A 21862-nucleotide genomic window follows, 5' to 3' on the forward strand; every position below is an offset into this window, starting at 1 on the left:
ACCCAGAGAGAAGGAAACCCTCTGAAGAAGTACAGTAGAGAAACCATGTGTGTGTGTACTGTAGACTCAAATCAGACAGTTATCTTGTGGGAATGTACCAAAGCCTAATTGAAATTATCCCAAACAGAGAGAAATACATTTTAAAAAGTGCTTACTTTCAGTCTAAAAGTCAGAAATGTATAATTTACAATAATATAATACAAAGAAAAGCAGCAGATTTTCACATTTCAAAGCCAGATTAGAGCAAATGTGACTTTTCTGCTTGATTAAAGACCAAAAATGAACTCATATATCCAAGAAATGTTGATTAATTGAGCATTATTGTTGACTATCCCAGCAGGGAGAGAACTGTCATCTACCAGGTATTAAATCTGAGGTGTCAACCATCTCGTACGCTCTTAAGCAAGACATTAAAACCCAAACTCTTAAGGGCTACTGCAACGCATGAATCACTCTCTGAAGAATTACATCACAGAAACCATGCGCATGTACTGTAGGGACTCCATTCAGACAGTTATCTCGTGCGAACGTGCCAAAGTCCGAGGGAAATTAGACCAATCAAAGAGAAAGACATCAACAAAAAGCTCGAAAAAGTCTGTTAAGTGTTTGTGTGCTGTGACCAACAGTCAAAAACTACAAAATATTTAACTTAAAAAAGATATAATACATAGAAAACTAGCAGATTCACACATTTGTGACCTTTCTGCTTGATAAAAATGAACTCCGATATCCAAATATTAATGATCGATTCAGCAGAGACCTGAGTTACTCTCGTGTGGACGGGCCAAAGCCTAATTGAAATGACCCCAAAAAGATAGAAATACATTAAAAACTCCAAAATGTCTGTTAATTGCTTACTTTCTCCAACCAAAAGTCAAAAACCACAAAATATTTAACTCAAAATAATATAATACATAGAAAAGCAGCAGATGCTCACATTTGAGAGGCTAGATGAAAGCATGTGTGACCGTCCTGCTTTATTAAAGAGAGGAAATTAACTCTATCCAAAAATTGTTGATAATAATTAAGCATTATCATTAACTGTCATCTACCAGGTATTACATCTGAGGCATTAACCACCATTTAAGCCTTTAAGCAAGGCATTAAAACCCAAGTTGCTTTAGGGCTATGCAATGCAAGAAGCACTCTCTGAAGAAAACGTCTCAAAAATGTCTGTTAAGGGCTTATATTCTTCGCAAAAACCACAAAATATTGAACTTAAAATAACATAATACAAAGAAAAGCAGCATATTCTGGAATTTCTAAGCCAGGATAGAGCATTTGTGACTTTCCTGCTTGATAAAAGACCAAAAATGAACTATTATATCCCAAACATGTTGACTTTCCCAGCAAGAAGGGAACTGTCATCTGTCTGGTTTTAAATCAACCATCTCAAGGCATGAAAACCCAAACTCATTCAACTCTTTCTGATAAAAATACACGAGAGAGAGACCACGTGAAAGTACTGTAGAGACTCTCGAGGGAACGTGCCACAGTCTAATTGAAATGAGCCCAAACAGAGAGAAGGACATGAAGCCGATCTGCAGGAAATGTGCAGTAACATCTCTGCAGGAGTTCATCAGGACGCCATGAAGAAGAACTCACTGCAGTCTGTTTCATGCATGTGCTCGGTTCGGAGATGCTTGACAACATAACCCAAATACAAATCAGCTAAATGATGTCTCTAAACGATGTCTGTGACACTAAATGATTTGGCATTTGTTTATGGAGACCTGCGGAGAGTGTGAAAAGGATGATGACTAATACTGACAAATCTAACAGAGGGGGCGGGACGAAGTGTTCAATAGTTTTTTGGGGGGGATAATTCAGCGTTTGTCTTTTGCATGAAAGAGGGTGATAACAAAGGAAATGAGGCATGGTGTCACAACAGGAATTCAGCTGACAGAGTATTAGTGACACTGAAATTAGAATTTGTCAGCAGCTGGGGAGGATTATAATGTTAGAGTGCATTTTAATCTGTGTTTTACTATCATGTGTGAGGTTTCAGGTACATGTCACTGCTGCATTAATGTGTAATACTGTGGATGTTTTTGTGTGGCTTAGTCCACAATGCATCGTTTTCTATAAGAGCTTTGTCTTCTGTCTTTAAAATAGCCAATTTTCTCAAAAAAGCAGCTCTATTTTCAGCGTGGTGACGATGCATACAGGATGATCCAAGAGGCTTTAGTTTATTTAGGGAAGAGAGAAGAGGAGACAGATTCATATTTAAAAAAAATAATACGTTCATGCTCGTTTTTGGGGGGTATTTGAGCCTTTGCAGACCATTTACATGCACTAAAACCGACATAACACACAAGGGAAGTCTCCAAAAAGCATAATAGGGCCTCTTAATGAGTGCACACTTCACTATAAGTTGGAAATGCTTGATGTCTGGTTCAATAAGCCATGAAAACAAAGTGTTGATAGGTTTAGAAAGAGACTGTAGTGCAGAAGCAAAGAGTAGAGGAGGAAAGGGTAGAGAGAGCGGGACTGAGTAAGGAAATGTGAAGGCCGCTCCCTCGCTTCTCAGGGAGAGAAGTGAGAAAGATAAGTGAGGTGGACGTGGTGTGGTTTGAGTATGAGTGTGTGTGCAAGAAGTCTGGAGACTATAATAGGTGGAGAAGTGTGTGTGTGTGTTTGTGTGTGTGTGTTTGTGCCCGTGGACAAGGACATTTTGGAAGTGTGTGGCCTCAAATAATCGTAAATGAAACTGGAACGTGTGTGTGTGTTTGTTTATCAGACAGATGACATTTGGTGTGAGGGAGGATTAGATATATGTGTGTGTGTGTGTGTGTGTGTGTGTGTGTGTGTGTGTGTGTGTGTGTGTGTGTGTGTGTGTGTGTGTGTGTGTGTGTGTGTGTTTACCAGGAAGATGAAGTCGGGCCTCTTGTTGTTCAGGGAGACGGGCGAGCGGCTGAGCGAGGTGGACGTGTCGTCGGAGCTCTGCGAGGTCGGGTGTCGGAACGTCTGACCGGTCAGCTTGGTGTCGTACAACTGCTCCTCAAAGTCTGCAGGGGAAGAGAAGTTAGAGGCAACACTCTGCAGCACGGATCACGGATCACACACACACACACACACACACACACACACACACACACACACACCAGATATCCTATTTGCATGGCTGAGAGCACGACTGCTGCTTTGCATCACCCTGCAGTTTCCCTCCTGTGACCGCAGCCTTGAAGGAATCCTTAAAGTTGGGTTTTAATCCTCTCCTGAGTTCGGGGGGGGGGGCTTTTTTTTTTTCGTCTGTCTTTCCTCTCAAATTTCCTCTGGATACGTCGGACTGTTTCTGCCTCTCTGGCAGCTTAGGCGACTCTCCCCCAGGCCATTGTAAACAGATTCCTAACCCCCACCTAACCCCCCTATTCTCATTCTCCCACTGCCACACACTCACACATTCCCCCCAACAATCCCTCAGCCAATCCTATACCCCAAAACACACTCCCGACCCACTCCCCACTCATCCCCTTAAGCCTTCTCTCTCTCCCTTTCTCACACACACACACACACACACACACACACACACACACACACACACACACACACACACACACACACACACACACACACACACACACACACACACACACACACACACACACACACACACACACACACACACACACACACACACACACACACACACACACACACACACACACACACACACACACACCATCCCGCTGACAGCTCAGCAGCCTCAGTGAGGTGCAGAGTTTGGGGCTGAACTTGCTCTCCGGGACAGTATGGATTTTTTTATGCTGGTGGCCCATAGTTGCCTAGCAACACGAGGGGTGAGCTGTGGGGGGGGGGGGGTGACAACAAACACCACCCACAACAGAGTGTGGCGTTAATGGCTACCTCTGGGTGTAGATACATTGGGTAAAGATGTCACGATCGGACCTTAACGAGCAGAAGTAAACAAAAATGAAGAGAGTGACATTTAGAGTTTCGGCTTAATCAATATATAAATAACACTGGGAATACTGGGAGGATAAAGGTAGTGCAAAAGACACATAACATAATAAATATCAACAGAAAGGGATAGTTAATTTATATGATATAAGAGGACTTTAATGGCAGTATAATAACTCAGAACTGTTCATTTCTCCACTCTGAGATGGGCTTAGGGATGGTAAAAGTACACTTTCTGAGGACAGTAGAGGAAATAAAGGGGATTACTCGGAAAAATATTCCATATTACAGCCAAAGGTGCTAATAGACAGTGAATATTGCTAAAGGTTTTGTGTAACAAGACTCAGAATCAATGCCAAAGGTGTTGAGAAGCTGCTAATTGAGAAAATAGCTGATATAAATAACACTGGAGAAACATATGCTTTAAAATTGAGTTATATTTCATTTACGTAATATCTAGAGGACTTGAATTGCAGGAGACCAAGTAAAAGTCATTTAGGGTTAGTAAAAGTAGTTTTCTTTCACAATTTATACTTTCTAGAGAAGCTAGAGACCCACATTTTAGTCCTTCTGAGTTAAAAACAGTGATTATTGGATTTATTTTGCCAGGTTTCACGACTCATCTGTCACGTCTCATCGTCTCAAAATGAATGTGAACGTTCAGAAGCTGCTTGATGAGTAAATAGGCAATCATTTCCCTCAGAAATTCTCTGTAAAGCTTGTTATGGTGCTCCAAAGAGACACAACACCTCAAACAATGCTGCTTTAAATCCAATAATTCAGATTCTTTAACTAAATGGAAAACAGGATCATGGTTTCTAAGCTTTTTAAAGTCAGATAAGACCTGCAGAATGATCTCCCTGCAGCGTCCATACGGTGAAGCGTTGAATTTAAAGGCTGATGGCATCTGTTTTTACACTCTGTCAGCTGTAATGGCTCCGAGCCTCCGGGCCTGGTAAACACATTCAAGAAAAGTTAATAGTAGCTGCGCAGAGCAGGAAGTTTGGCAGGTGTCACATTTACCCCGGGTGCAGACGATGTGGGAGTGTTTTGGAAGTCAAGTCATGAAAATGAATTAATAAAAAGCAGCAACCAGAAAGACAAAAAGGATAATGATGTGTTTTCATACGAGGGCAGGCAGCCCACGCATTTTATGCACAAATGGCGTTTGGGATCACTTCTGTTTACATCTTCCCCCTGTTGAACTAAAGAAGAGCCCTGTTCTGAGTGTAATTCACCAAACTTCAAATAAAACAGCCTCTAAACACATCGAAACTTATAAAAGTGGTGCATTTTGCTGAGTTTAAAGGGCTTTTACAAAGTCAAACGTGGTTGAGGGATGTAATCCTTCCACTAAAAAGTAAAGCACGACGGAGACAAAGAGACGAGGATTACACATGTAGGCTGCTCCCTGTTTTGTGTCCCTAGGGTGACACCGGGAACAACTTTCCACCACATGTTGACGTCTGAGTGCTGCTTTAAGTGAGAGGAGCAGAAAGAAGAGGATGGGATTCAGACAAGCTGCTTGGGTGGTCGGGAAGCTGCAGAAGCTCGGGTGGATTGGACGCAAATTCCCCGTAAATTTAAGTATTTTTGGAAGCATGCATGACAGGAAGAAGCACGAGGTTAGCAGGCCTGTGCAAAACCTTTATCAGGTTTAAATAGATGCGTCTTCTAAGAAAAAACAAGCTAGTTTTAATCCAAATTAGCCTCAGAGTAACACTGCTACACCATGACTCATGTTAGCGGTGCTGCAGAAGCATTACACACTACCTTTTACTGAAAGAAACACAACTTATAGCTTTATTTTTGGTTATTAAAGGGTTTATTTATGCTTAATATTATGTTTAAACTAACATTTTTTGATGGCTAGTATCTTAAATCTGGTGGTAGGATTACTGTGACTTAATGGATCCCAGTCAAAGTCATGCATCTCTTCTCATCTTTGAAAGACCGTAACCTTATCTTCATTTATGTGCATTTACATAAAACCCCTTAAAATATTCCCTTAAACTTATTTTATCAAGGATTTAATTCACAATGTTATGCTTAATAATATGTTAAACCTTTTTAAGCAAAAAGAAATTGTGGTTTTTGTTTAAAAATGATGGATAGCTTCTTAAATCTGGTGGAAAAATGATCAGAAATTGTATTTTCTTAAGGATTACTGTGATTAAAGGGATCCCAATCAAAGTTATGCATGTCTTCTCATCTTTGAAAGACCTTAACCTTACCTTAATTTATGTCCCTTAAACTTATTTGATCCAGGATTTAATTCACAGTTTGGTTGATTTAAAATCAGACTCTTCTGTTTGCAATCAAAGTTTGTCTGTAAATATTAATGACGACTCGATGAACCGAGAAGTTGTTGGCCAATTCCTCAGAAAGCTATTAGACGTTTCACTTTGTGTTTGGTATTCATCCGGCGGCGTATCACACACCCCATGCTCATGATAGAGAAGTGTCTATTTTGCAGTGTTCAAAAATAATTACGGCTGAATGTTTAAAACCGCACGATCAGCCGCTCGGTCAACACAGAGCGGGAAGCCAAGAGTCGTTTCATCCAGAATGCAGCGGGCCGGAGAAGTGAGGCGTCAGCAAGAGGCCGGACACACAGGAGGAGGAAGAGCAGGAGGAAGAAGACACACAGGAGGAGGAAGAGGAAGAAGAAGAAGACACACAGGAGGAGGAAGAGCAGGAGGAAGAAGACACATAGGAGGAGGAAGAGGAAGAAGAAGAAGACACAGAGGAGGAGGAAGAAGATGAGGAAGCTTTTAAAGAAGAAGAGGAAGGAAAAGAAGAGAGGTTTCATGCAGAAGAGGAGGAAACAGAAATCAAAAAGCTAAATCAGATAAAGTTACAGATGAAGGAAAAGCCAGAGGAAGATGAGCAGCAAATGATGAGGAAAAAGAAGAAGAAGAAGAAGATGTATAAGACAAGTAAAGAATAGGATAAGCATGAAAAAGGCAGCAGTATGTAGGAGGAACAGAATAAGAAAGGTGGAACTACAGAAAGACGAGGCAGTTAAAGATGAAATACTGGAGAAAAAGGAGAAAACAAGAGGGTGGAAGAGGAGGAGGAAAAGGCATCCAAACAACATGAGGTCCAATCTGTGGAAGACATAACGGGAGGAGACGCTGGGAGATATAAAAATGTTTCTAAACCCAAGAAGAATAAAGCCTTTTCCCTCTTGCAGAACAGGCTGTAAATCCGGAGCCTCAGCCAAGTTAAAGCTGCCTTTCTGTGATGTCTGACTTCCACAAACAATGCCTTTAAAGGTCAGTCATTTGCCATTAAAAAGTCAAAGTTTGGGGCCGAACTCCTCCAGCAAAACCTACTTTTTTAATCCTCGGAGAAATTCAACTTCCTGGCGATAAGCTTATTCCATTTCTAGCCAAGTGAATGCTAATACCCAAGTTGGAGAGAGCCAGGTTTAAGCTAATCGCCTCCTGGCTCTCTGCAAAATTCAAACACACGCCCACCAGCGGTCCTCTCTAAAGCTCACTAATTAACTCACTTTATCTGGACTGTTTTAATCACAAACACTAATGCAAATGGGGAAGCAAGCTGCAACCATTGCATATTTATAAACCTATTGTCCAACAAATCATTCTTTTTACAGAGATAGAATGTGATTAAAGGAGCACATAGTAGACAATGGCTAATCGTATACAAGTGAAAACATATTTGCTTTTTTTTAAATGTGTTTATTATTAATTATATTGTATTTTTTATTATTATTGTTTTTGTTTTTATTAGTTTTTAAATATTTTTTGAATCATTTTAGTATTTATTTCACATACAAAAAAAAAACCCAAACTGCTTTTGAATTTAATGTAAGATACGCTGCTTTACGTTTCGGTTGCTGTTTTAAAATGTATTTGTTATCATTTCTATTTAATTTGATATTTGTTACTTTTTACTGCTGTTTTTTTAATTACTTTTAAAATTATTTTTGAATGTTTTCTGTATTTATTTCAGATGAAAAAAAACGTATTATTATTTTCACTTATTAAAAATATTCTTTGTTTTTTCAGCAAAGCAGATGTATGGACAAACCAATCAATCAACAAAAATAAAACTATTATTATTATTTAAGCACTTCTAATTCTACATTTTAGGTAAAGTTTTGTTCTTTTTATTGCACTGCATGTCGTTAAACAGCTATATTAACTTTACATACACTAAATAATCAAAGAATATAATAGAAAATGTTCTTTTTTTTGCTCATTTCCAAAGTGTTGCATGCTGCTTACACAGGAATGCATCCACACATTTTAAATAAAGGACTTTTACTCACTTTAAGGATGTGAACCCCTCTTCCACCACTGCTAAATCCCTCTTTAAGTCTCCTGCAGAATCGCCCCGGCTGCAGATGAAACTGCATGTTGTTTGTCCCGGTTTAAAAAAAAGTTAAAAGTGGGGAAACATGCTGAGAAAAACAGAGCAGCAGAACCAAAGCGTGGGGAGAGGGAGGGTAAACAGTTGTAGATCCATGCTTCAGATAGCAGCCGGCCTCCATTCAGTGCACGACTGCAGGGTACTGTGGTGGGAAAATGAAGGAGGGTGGGGGGGGGGGGAGTCCTATTGGTGAGGGGTGTAAAGGTATGCCGGTCACTCCCACTGACACACACAACCTACCCCACCCCCTTCCTCTGTCCAGACAAGCAGGCCAGGCAACCATGCATCACTATATTGTGTGTGTTTGTGTGGGGGTCACACACACACACACACACACACACAGACACTTTAAGTGTCTCCCTGCGTGCATGCTCTGTGTGTTTGTGTCTGTACAGTGCACCCATTCACGGATAATCCCAACCATCCTTGACAATATGGCGCCCCGGTCATATTTGGGTCACCCTTTCTTCCCCCCTTTTATTAAAACGAAGAGGGGAAGAAAGAAGTTAACAATAACCCTCTTTCACTGAAGCATTTGTTTGTCTGTGTACACACACACACACACACACACACACACACACACACCGCCATGCATGTGTGTGGTGTCTTGGTCCTTGCGTTTGAACACGCACAATTGATCAATCCATCAGAGGGAGGAAGGGGCCGCTGTGTGTCGGGACGGCGGTCTGACCTAGAAGGACGGATTTGGCGGTTAGCGGCCTAGTTTGTTTCGGCGACACGAAGGCTTCCTGATCCAATTATGGGGCTTCCTTTGAAGAATCCTTGTCAGATATCCAAGGCATATTTTAAGATGTCTACCTGATGGTTTTTGATAGTGAAGTGAACCCAAAAAGACAGAGAAAAGGGCAAAAGGACGGAGAGGATTAGATGCTGAAGGACAATAAAGTTTAGCAGGAAAAGCAAGGAGAGTAGGAGGAAAGGAAATGGAAAGTGGAGTTGAGGAAAGGAAAAAAGAGGAAGATGGAGAAACAACAAGAGGAGGAAAGGAAGGAGGAAGTAAACAGAAAGGAAAAAGGACTGAGAACATAACGAAAGATAAAGATGAGAGAAGGAGTAAGAAAGGAAGAAGAGGATTAAAAAGGAGGAAGAAGGAAGAAGGAAGGAGACGAGATTGAGGAGAAGTGGAGGAAGAAGGACAAATAAGGAGGAAAGAAATAGGAAGAAGGGGAGGAAAAGGTGCTCTTGTATAAAATCGAGGTTTATGAGATCCCTTCTGATGAAGTTCTCAGATCCTTTAATTAAAGAGGACATATTATTCTAATTTCCAGGTTCATATTTGTAATTAGTGTCTCCATGTCTCCAAAAAGCTTATGTTTCTCATACTGCAGCTGCAGCTCCTCTTTTCACCCTCTGTCTGAAACCAGAGCTGCTCTGATTGGTTATCTGCCTCGGCTCTGTTGTGATTGGACAACGGCTTAGATATGTCCCGCCCCTCAGCTCTAATCCCCACTACCCTTGTCTTCTGCCTCAGCAGAGCAAAAGCAGTTCTTTGTCCGTTTACACGCACTAAAACCTATATGACACACCAAAGGGAAGGGAAAACGGCAACAAGCATAACAGGGCTCCTGTAAGTTTTGAGGAGCGTGTTTAAGTGATACATAGTGATGTCATTATGTCTGGGAAGTAGGAGTCTAATGGAGGCGTTCTTTCCTCTGGAGGGAACTCAGGGATTTTAGCCCTTGCAGACCGTTTACACGCACTAAAACCTATATGACACACTAAAGGGAAGGGAAAACGGCAACAAGCATAACAGGGCTCCTGTAAGTTTTGAGGAGCGTGTTTAAGTGTTATGTAGTGATGTCACTATGATACAGAAGTAATCAAAGGAATCCAATTAAGGTGTGTGGGAGAGAAACTCCCTCTGGAGGAAACACAGGGAAGTACTCAGATTTTTTATATCTGAATACCAAATAATCTGAGTCTTTAAGCTTCAGTAAATTGATTTTAAATTCAGTTTTCAGAAATGTCTTCTAAAAAAACACGTGATTCTGGTTATTTTGTTCTGTTTTTATCCTTCAATCAGCACACATTATTCTGACAATCTTATTCTGAAAGCCCAGAAGACTCTATGTTTGAATAATGAGACAAACCATCTGATTGAGTAAACCTTCCATTATTCAAACACAAAATGAAGCACATCCTTAAGCGCTCAGGAATCTTTCCAGGAGTGTTTTACTCAAACACCTTTCAGCATCGCTTTGTCGCGAGTCCAGTTTTCAAACCCCTAATGATTTCCAGTCACGTGTCTCCTCTGCTCTGTGTTTGATCAGCACCAGGTTTGTTTGAGCCCTTGGCAGGTCGGCTTAAATGCAGATGTCCGCGGCTCATAGTATTAGATGCCTCACTTCAGCCTGTGTTTGAAAAACAAGGAAGGAAACAAGACGGGCGAGTTGGTCCGGCTGATTCACAGCGATGTCACTCGTCAAATCGGAGTAGAGAAACAGACAACTGATTCATTCCCCGCAGAGATGAAAAAGGCCATATTTTGCGAGTAAAAAACAAACAGACTGCTTTGTTATAAACGTTCACGTTGAAACCATCTGTAAATCCTCTAAAAAAAAGCTCTCTCTGCACTGTCAAAGGTACCGCCCCGGGCCGGCAGTAAGGATAGATTTGAGCTCTCTGTTCCTGAGCCAATTCGGTCCAAAAATGCTAAACGCCCGACTAAATGACATGCTGTTTTAGCAAAGAATTAGCATAAAATACACGTAAAAGGCATTGAAATTCACGTCTGTTGCGAAGAGTCAGTCAATGACATTCAATTTGGTTAAATATTTCTAATAATAGACATTTTTCAAAGGTTAACAATCTAATTACAGCTTATATATGACATAAAATCCACCTGTTTATTAGAAAAAATGCATCTGTTTCTCCTGAATCAGCGTTCTCCATCTGATCAATAATGTGTGTCGACCCCAGGCGAACCTTACCAGCTGGAGAAGATGACGCCGAGCATCGACTCAGACCTTCTGCAACACATGAAAGAGCCTCAGTGATATTTTATAGTCAAGTCAGTGCGGGCGGGGTAACGTTTATCGGACTGCTTGCTTCTCAGACCTCCTCTGACACAATTAAAGTTACTGTGAGATTTTAAAACTCACCCGGTTATATCACATCGGAAAAGAAAAGGGAATAAAAGGGTCCGGTCTGAGCTGCAGACTCTTTCTGGCCTTGAGTTTTTAATTGAAATGGAACCAGACAGCTGTATTGTATCTAGCTCTGAGCTCTCATGATACCATTGACCTCCAGCTCTGTTAGGAGTGCATCTAGACCTCACAATTCAATACATTGTGCGAAGTATGCAGACAGCATTCAGCAAATTCATCATGGTTGCAATAATCATCAAAGTGGAGGTTGATTGGGTATTGGGTAACACCAACAAACTCAGATGTTTCGTTGACTTTTTGTGGACTTTATAATCACATGAATCCCTTATGGTCCCGTTAGGTTTCTTTTAGGGTTAGGGCTTTGCTCCTGCAATAACAAATATGACCAAAGGGAGGCTTTATCACTAAACTGTAAACACACATTGAACATAACCGATGCTGTTTTCTTGAGAGAGAGACAGCGTGCTTCCAACTTGGTGTCAATGGTTCAGGGACCTTTTTTCGTCTGTAATTATGGCCATATTCCACTGAGTCGAGTTGTGGGAGAACTTGACTAGTTTACACCTTTGGGATGAGTTTGAATTAGTTAATTGATGTCCGAAAGTAATTGGATTTGGACATCTGACAAAGCTTTCCCTTATATCCTACATTTCTGAGGCAAAATTTGCACTTCTTACTCGACTTCTGCTTTTAATTTAACACACAAAGTTGCTTTCTGACATATCAAACACATGATGCATTGCTAGGATATGAAACAGTACTATTTAAACAGTAGTTATGAAACTAAAACTGGCTCCACTAAGGACTGATTTTTAAAGCGTGTTAAGCTGATCATATCTCCATACACTGTACTTTATGATGCATATACTTCTGCAGGAGTACTTCTTCCACATCGGCCGGGTAACGTATGCAAAAATGGCACGACAGCCAACTTCTCTCTTTCACACACAGCGTTTTCCTGTAACGGATAACACACATTCACACATCTTATCGGGCCCTCTGGTTACTGTGTGAGCAGCATCAGTTTAGCTCACAGTCAGGAGCTGTTGGCCGACACTGAGGGTGTCACTGTGTGTGCACGTCTCAAACCAAACGCTCTGAAGTGGATCTCAACGAGCTCTCGTGCTCATTTATTCATCGGGTATCTCCAGTGAGGAAGCATAACGGCACTGATAAGGTTATTCCAACATACAGAAGCCGAATTATATAAAGAAAATCATGAAAAATCAACTGATTCAAACCGTTGAAAAGCTCAAAACTGGGATGATAAATGTGCTTACAGACAATGCCTGTATCCCTGTCTGCTGTTAACTAATAGCTTACAAGATTTCTGAGTTTCAAAGTCGCCTGGTGCAGCTTTGAATTAGCGGTCGACTCCTTTTACATGAGATTTCAAAAGAAGAAGAAGAAGAAGAAGAAGCGATATCAAAAAGCCTTCATCTTCCCACAAAACTCTCCTCTAATCTTGCAAACCACTGCAAGCACATCTATTCTCTCCCCCCTATGATCAGCAAACAGGGAACAAAATGACGTTACACTGCTTCAACATTAACTTTAACACCTGGAGGAAGCAGGACGTATTCCAGTAAATGGAGCTAAAGGTTGTGAATGACACTCCATTTGTCTCCATTTGTTGACACCGTACACTTGTCGATTTTTATTACTGGTCATTAGTGGAAATCAGGGGGCAGTTAACCACCACAGCAGTATTGGATTCTGTGTCTGGTTGTGTATAATGTGGGTTTATACATATTGATGTCTACTTTTATGGTTGTCCAAATATATTCTTAGTCTTTTTTCTGCTATTTGATGCAAAACTGATTTAATAACTTACCCATACATTGTGTAAAGGTACAGCGTATACTTTAAAACTATTGGTGGTTTCATTATTTATAAGGAATTGGCCTTTTTTAGATATATGTAAGCTTATATAATGTCAAATTTGTACTTATTCTTGAGAAAAAAAGCCACAATTTCCCATTAACTGTGTCTTATCTTAAAGGAAAAGTCGTTTTCTGATCTTTCCCCATTTATTTTCACACCAAAATGAAGCCTTAGTCTATTTCTCTGCAAGAAAACAGCCTCTTGTTGTAAAGAAATCCAACAATCTTCCCCTTAAAAGTGATTAATTGTAGGAATAAAAGATGTGAATTGGTATAAAAGCAATGCTTTGTATTAATCTGTCGTGTTTGCAAGGCCATGCAGGCAGGGTGTGTTATTATATGCATGCATCCTAATAAAGCTTAGAATATAAGAGCTGTTGAAGTGAATGTTGAAATACCACATGAAAGCCATCACCTCAAAAACCTAATCCCACCATCACGCTTAATAGGTATTGCTCAATATGTCAACTACAAATTCGAGTAACAGAATAATATGTGAAATACCGTCAGCTGCCAAATCAAAGCTAAATAAAAGTGTCTTTATCGGGAAGCGGGCCAACACGAGCTGCCAGGAGCGCTTCACTGGCACGGGTTGTCTCTAAAGTCCGAAGAAGTTCTTCAAAAATAAGCCCACTTTAATGGCAAATGTCACCAGTTTAATGTTAATGGAAGAGCAAGCAACTCAGAAAGAACAGAGCGTGCTTATGTAACCGCATCAAATAGTCATAAAGGTATTTTATGTGGGATATATTAATTCAGAAAAAGAGTGAAGATGCACAAACTCAGAGGATGTCAGTGAGATGTGTTGAAGAGGTGGTGGAGTATGAATATCTGAGCGCTGCCTAATGGGTTGTTATAAAATGACGGAGCAAGTGTGTGCAAATAGCTGGTCTGGCTGTTATGGATGAACTTCAAATACAAAGGTTACTAAAAGAATAACATGAATATTATTTTTGCCAGTCGCTGTTAATACTGACGGAAAAACAAAGTGTGTGCAGAGGAGGAAAACCTTTCATAAATATCCAGATCGAGAGTCGGGAGGGAACAGGTGAGATCCATACCTTACCTTCATCAATCTGTTTGGAATACCATATATACATCAGAGGACAATGCTGAGCTTTAAATATATCATCTGTTCCCACCGAGGATCAGCGATGAACATTTTAATATTTAGCAACCAGTCAAACTTTGATCACAAAATGTGCACATCTCATTGTTGTAAATATTAATGGCAGCTTCAGATGTATCGCAGACTCCTCATAGGGACAGACTTCATGCAAATGATGGTGCATTTTGAAAGATATGGTGAGCAAATGCTTACCATGGAGTCATCATGTTGATATTTTACTGAAATATTTATTTGTCGAGCATAAAATGTAACCTTTAATTGACAAAAAAAAGTGTAATTTTGGCAAAATATTGTATTTCAATGAGGACGTTTTGTATATTTGTTATAATGACACATTTAAGAGCAAGGGAAATCAGTGTTGGGGTTGATACTTGCTAACCAGCGCTAATACTGGGCTGCCTTTCGACCCACAATCCAAGTCTATGAGTCTATGACAGTTCCTTTTGGATAGTATATTCAGTAATAGCAGACACAGAAATCTAATCTCTTCACAAAGCAGAACGAAGTAAACAAACCGGCTGCGAGGAGGTAACACCCAAACGTTTGTGTCTTAGGAACATTATAGATTATATATTCAGAAAACATGATTCAAAATGTACTTTTGGGAGGTCGTCCTACTAGTTTCCAACTCAAACCGAGTCCTGAGAGAAGTTCGATTTCATCAAACCTGCAAAAAACACGCTAAAAATCCGTCTTGCTTCACTAGTCAACAAATAACAGAGGAGCCAGGTGTGAGCCCTGTGGAACTCCCAAATGCACCTACGAATTGGTGAGACTGCTACCATTTTCTGAAGAAGTCACTGAAGGAGTTTAGGGTTAGGGTTAGTTTAGCTGTTAAGGTAGCTTGTTGATGGGTTAGTCCCACATTACCCTGCAGGGAGGACTTTTAATCTGCAACCAAAACATTTCACTAACCTCAACCAAGTCGTTTTTGCCAAAATGATGAACCTGTTGATAACCCAGATTATAATCTTTCCCTCCCTAACCTAACCTGATAGCAGTACCAGACCATCTGAATCATGGAGGTCTTAATGAAAATATGTGGTCAAAATCAGGACTGGACTTATGTCGGTTGTATAAATGAGACCCTGCATGCTAATCGTTCCGTGGTGAGCTGCTGAGGATGAGACGGCACACTGTCCAGATTTCACTGTTGGCCACTTAGAAGCAACAGTGAAATAAATCTCACACAAACCTCAGTGCCTGAGGGGGGGAGCTGAATCTCGGCAGAAGACACAGCAGATCCGTCTAACACCGGAGGACGACAGCCAGCTTCATAAATATGGAGGGCAGAGTGTGTTGAGGAGAAGGGGAAGAGTATGAATATTTTACCAAGCCAAGGCCAGTGGGAGACTGATGGTGAGGATGGACGAAGAGAGAGAGAGAGAGAGAGAGAGAGAGAGAGAGAGAGAGAGAGAGAGAGAGAGAGAGAGAGAGAGTACAGCTGCTTCGGTGTTATATAACACTCGCCCAGGCAGATGGACACACACACAACACAAATGGACTCTGGTGTACAAAGTGAAAAGAATACATACACATTGACATGGACCAAAACAGACACACACACACACACACACACACACACACATAAAGTGACATCAAATGACAGGAAAGATGAATGTCCAATCACACACATGTGCTGTTGTCCACCCACGACTGCATTCATCCATCTTATTTTCACCGTACACAAGATGCCAGCCGGTCTGAGACCATAACAGGCTTAATACACACATAAACACATGAAGACACGGCAGTGGAGAGAAAAGGGAACGAGACAGATACTAATGTAGGAGGCGACGCAGCGTACTGTATGAGAACATGCTCTGTAAACAGCGAGGGAGAGAGAAGCTCAATGACTCTCCAAAACTAATGGGGTTTAAATTCCTGAACAATACCCTCCACAAAGTGGTCCCTAATCTTCGTGGAGTCCACTTAAAAAAACAACGACAAGGTCAATGGTGCATCAACGTGTTCCCCAGACGGTGCCATTCCCAGAGTCGGGAAGTCTTACAGAAACAACATAGACTCTACAATATTCACATCAGTATGCAGTGTCTCTCCTGGGACATGTCTCCATGCTTTAATGTTCAAAAAGCTCTTTATTTCTCTCATACTGCCTGTGCTGCAGCACCTCTTTTCACCCTCGGTCGGAAACCTGAGCCCTGTTGTGATTGGTCGACCACTTAGAGATGTCCCGCCCCCTTAGCCTATCACGTACAATGTGTTGGAGCGTGTTTAAGTGTTACACAGTGATGGCATTATGTTAGGGAAGTAAACAAAGGAGTCTAATGGAGGCGTTCCTTCCAGAAAAACTCAGGGATTTTAGCCCTTGCAGACCGTTTACATGCACTAAAACTGCCAAATAGCATAATAGGGCCCCTTTAAGTTTTTCAGATTATTCCATCAAACCCAAAATCCTTTTCAATAAGTTGCGTATTAATCCGCATCTGAAAATAGACCCTAAAATCTGCCTTGTTAAAAAATGCATTGCCCAAATGCTGTTGGAAACGACTTCCTAAAATTGGAACTACAGTTTAATTGTGATCAGGAGGAGCCAATGAGCTCGAGGCTGAATGCCACAGGGAAGTCCGACAGTATTACGGGATGGATAACACTCTGTTGGTTTTTGTCCTTTCAGGGAATAAAAATGTAATAATAAAGCAAATACAAGAAGGATGAAATGAAACGTGATCATTTTTCTCCTTTCATTCCCTCAGGTGTTTGTTCCCCCCTAAAAACCCACAGTGATCGTTCTAATGGAAGAGCGGGCAAAGGGCGAGACAGCATGAGTCACACAGAGAGAGAGAGAGAGAGGGTGAGAGAGAGAAACAGTATTACCTGAGAACAAATGCAAACCCTAGTTCCCTCGGGGACTAATTTGCACACACACACACACACACACACACACACACAACACACACGCACACACACACACACACTACAAACTAGAGACTGATTAAAATGAGAAGACAAGTGTTCAACGTTACAAAACAAAAACAAGGTACAACCTATGACGACTCACTACAACGTACAGTAAACACACATCTTGTATGCCTGACACACACACACACACGCGTTCATCCTATCCAAATATAAAACCACAAACACTACCTTAAATAACAACGCTGCAAGGTGAATCTAACACACACCTTCAGCAGTGTGCCTACGAGCTAACACACACACCCTTCAGTACAATATAAACACAAGATAGCAGGGGATATGTAACACACACACACACACACACACACAGAAATATAAACACACCTTTATATCCTATGCGATATAAAATCACAAATAATACCTGCAAGTGAATCCAACACATACCTTCAGCAGTGTCCCCACACACACACACCCTTCAGTACAATATAAACACAAGATAGCAGGGGAAATCTAACACACACGCCCTCTCACACAGCATATCTGCATGCTAAAAAAACACACACACACACACCTTTAAAAAGGCGACAAACACACCCCTGTATCAACGCAGTGCAACGCCACACATGCATGTAAACACTTTCCCACCACCCGCCCACTCACACACACCCAAACACACTCTCTTACACACACACACACACACACACTCTCTTACACACACACACACACACACACACACACACACACACACACACACACACACACACACACACACACACACACACACACACACACACACACACACACACACACACACACACACACACACACACACACACACACACACACACACACACACACACACACACACACACACACACACACACACACACACACACACACACACACCATCCATCTGTGCATGCAATCCACCCCTCTTTTTTTCCTCTCCCATCCACCCTTACCTTGCAGCAGGCTCTGGAGGTTGAGCTGCGCCTGATGGTGCAGCTCCTCGACACACTCCGGCCTGCTCCACGAGCCGAACACGTTCACGCTCTGTTGCCATGGAGACCTGAAGTGGGCCGCTCCGCTGCCGCCGCTGCTGCTGATGCTGCGGTTGCCGTCGCTGCTGCTGCTGTGGTTACCGTCGCCGTGGCTGCTGTTGCCGCCTCGCCTGCCGCTCTCCGCCTCTAGACCGCTGGTGGCTGGATGGAGGAAATAGAGAGGGAGAGGGAGGAGAGAGTAAAATGTTGAGAGGAAGTGATGGATGGAGGAGGACAAGGGGAGGGGAGGGGAGGGGAGGGAAGTAAGGACGGGAAATAAGATTATTGAGAGGGAGGAAATAGAGGAGAGGAAGGGGGGATGAAGGTGGGAGACAGGAGATGAAAAAGGCGGGGAAAAAGGACAAAAGATTGGAGTGAAATGGGAGTAAAAATGGGGGGAAAAAGGGGGATAGGAGACGAAGAAGAGAGGAGGAAGAGAAAGAAAACACACGTAAATAAAATTGTATAATTTTGCATAACTAATACCCAGAGATTACATAACGCAGTGTGTTGTCAGGGAGAACAAGGAGCGAGGAAGAAAGGAAGGAGGGAGGGATAAAAAAAAGAAATAGTGATTAGGGAGAAAAGGGGATAGGGTAGAGATTTGGAGGGGAACAGAGAGAGGGGAGCGCTTAATTAGCAGGGAGGAAGATAGAGAGGAGGAGATAGAGAGGAAGGGAGGGATTAGGGCAGGGAGGTATGAAGGAAAAAAGGCAAATTGTGATGGTGGCATTAGGGAAAGAAAGACGAACAAGTGGGAGGAGGAGGGACATTCAGAGGGAGGGATGAAGGAGGGAGTAAAGAGACTCAAAAGAAGGGAGGAATGTCAACCCGTCACTATCAAACCTCAAACAGACAGCCAAAACAAATCAACGTGAGAGATGGCAAATGGCCATTCAGTGTCTACACGAATGAGGCGTTGCTTTGAATCAGCGCTGATGAAATCGCTCGACACATCCAGCGAAATATTATTCACAAACGAAAGGAAAATCCCAAATGTGAGAAATGTCGACGTCCAACTGAGCTGTCGATGCTTTTAAAGAAACTTTTGGAGAGAACAAAGACACCGAGGTCATTATGATTCGCTCTGATGGTCACATGACTAGTTGGGGTCGAGGGAAGTGAGTTACACAAAACAACTCCATGAGAGAATTACACCACAAAGTAGGAATACCTCAACTTTCTACCATTAAAGGGGTCATATTCTGCTTATTGTCAGGTGTATGTTAGTGTTTTGTGTCTCTTTTCACCCTCTGTCTGAAACCACAAACCAGTCTGCTCTGATTGGTTAGCTGGTTGTGATTGGAGAGATGTCCCGCCCCCTTTAGCCCTATCACGTACAATGTGTTGGAGCGATAGCCAATAGGAGCGCGAGGATTCCGTTGGCGATGTCACTGTGTTCCAGGACCTTTGGACAAACTGCTTAAACTTTGCAGAAACAGACATTCAATTCATCCATTCATCCCTGTCTCAAGCATCACTGACACATCAGGTACAGGACAATCAACTGTGTCCTTCACAATGGTCCAAAAATAAATATCTTTCTGGGGCTATTTGAAAGACATCTCATATTTAATCAAGACGTGTGCACAAGACAGCAAGTTCCTCCTAAATGTCCCATATATGCTTTTTTTTATAGGATACTAGGATACAAATGTGCCTGCAAATGTTCTCGTCCTGCTCTCAAAAATAAACCTCAATTAAGTTATCATTCAGCTCAAGAAACCATTAAAGAAAATGTGTTGCGGATCAACTGTGTCCTTCAGAGTGGTCCCAAAATAAAGATAATTTCTGGGGTTATTTGGAAGAAACATCATGTATCAGATTTAATTATCAGCATTATAACTGGAGTGAAGGCAATCAAGACGTGAGAGCAAAACTGTACAGCATGTTCCACTTAAATGTCAGCTCCATAAATAAGACTTCCTTTTAGAACTACGGTATAAATGTGGCTGCAAATGTTCTGAATGTCAGCTTTTTGTTTTGTAGCACACCATGTGGGACTGCACACATAAGTAGTTCTCAAAATAAGATGTTTAAGTGCATACAGCTGGAGATACACTAAGACTTGTACCAGATATATCCCGATGTCATTCTTACATCTTACGTTTGTTATATAATTACATTTCCCCTTTCCTTAATTGAAACTGAGAAAAGTAGATTTCTTCCCCCCCAAGGCATCAATTTAATTCCTCTAAATGTTAATTCTGCCTGATATTAAGGCTTTATCTGTGACTATAACTCAAGGGATGCATTTCAGTTTGCATATATGTGCTAAAAACTGCCGTACAATTATAAAAAAACATCTTTATTATGCCTTTGAACTTCATGGTAGCATCCAAAATCACACTAAGAGACACCTCTTAGGAGTTTTCTGCAAGTAATAATCAATATAACATTATTAAAGTCATATTCATTCATATTTTTAAAGATTTGAAATCAAAAACAGCCAAAAGAAGACATTTCTCTCTCGTGTTTCACTTTAATTCCTCTGTATTTCAACTCTCAACAGCTCTTCACAGAACAACGATGGAAAAACAAGGGCAGGTTGATCTCCTCTTTACCTAAGGGATGTTTTCACGGAACAGAAATGTCACGTTGTCCGTGTCAAAGTGTTCTGATGACACCGACTAACCACTCAGGATGTGCAGGGACTAGGGCAGGGTTAAAATTCTAAAAGAGAACTCTGCAGCAAATCCACGTCTAGTTCGCTCCGAAGCAGAAACCACAAAACCCCTCCTCGCTGTGAGGAATCACATTTCACCCTCCCTGATAGTGGCTTCATCTTCCTAAGCTGCTTCCGCACAATCGTCTCCCGCCAGAGCGACTGTTTACGATAGCATGTCAGTTAGCATCCGCCGCAGAGCTGAGAACAAAGGCCATCGTGCATGATTTATAACGTGCTGCTGAATAGATTTGTTCCCGCCGTGGAGTCTATTTTATTTTACATTTGGAGCCTTAAATGCTTTCTTTGGCTTTGTTTCCCTCTAAAGCTAATCTGTGTTTACTGGATGTTCTCATTGTGTTTTGAGCCTAGCTGCAAGCTAAATATCCCATTAAGGAACTTGTGTTTGAAGCAGATGCTCAGCCATGCAGATTATATGCAGCATTTTAAGCTAGAAAACAAACTTTTGCACCAACTGTTCTGCAGCTTTCGTAGATGTTTCTTCAGGAGTTTGGTCCTTTGACATATTTAGCTTTCATAGTTGAGCTTTTTGTCAGGTTTTATCTAACTCTAGGTGATTATGTCATAAAATAAACTCCGTGAAAAGGTTGGATTCACTACAAAAACCTTTATGTTGCGTTAGCACACTAACAGCTCCACCAGGCGAAAGGTCAGAGTTGTCTGAAGTTTCTTCGCTGCTTGCTTGCACCTCTCCTGCAGAACATGTTTCCTAACCTTTGCAACCTACAGAAGATGTGGTAAAGATGAGAAATACTCTGAGAGGTATTCAGATGTGATGCGAGGCTGAGTGCTCG

General features: G+C 41.5%; 1 protein-coding gene across 1 annotated transcript in view; it reads right to left on the minus strand.

The window, feature by feature from the left end:
• Nucleotides 1-21862, minus strand: part of nhsl2 (NHS-like 2) — a 97691-nt gene that overhangs the window by 17666 nt on the left and 58163 nt on the right. Inside the window, exons 2-3 of the mRNA XM_063900900.1 lie at nucleotides 18305-18544; nucleotides 2866-3008 (exon numbers count right to left, since the gene is read on the minus strand). Of these exons, the coding sequence (XP_063756970.1) occupies nucleotides 2866-3008; nucleotides 18305-18544 (383 nt within the window). The remainder of the gene's footprint in view (nucleotides 1-2865; nucleotides 3009-18304; nucleotides 18545-21862) is intronic.

The sequence above is a fragment of the Eleginops maclovinus genome, chromosome 14 (genome assembly GCF_036324505.1).
Source record: "Eleginops maclovinus isolate JMC-PN-2008 ecotype Puerto Natales chromosome 14, JC_Emac_rtc_rv5, whole genome shotgun sequence".
In the NCBI taxonomy this organism is placed as follows: Eukaryota; Metazoa; Chordata; class Actinopteri; order Perciformes; family Eleginopidae; genus Eleginops; species Eleginops maclovinus.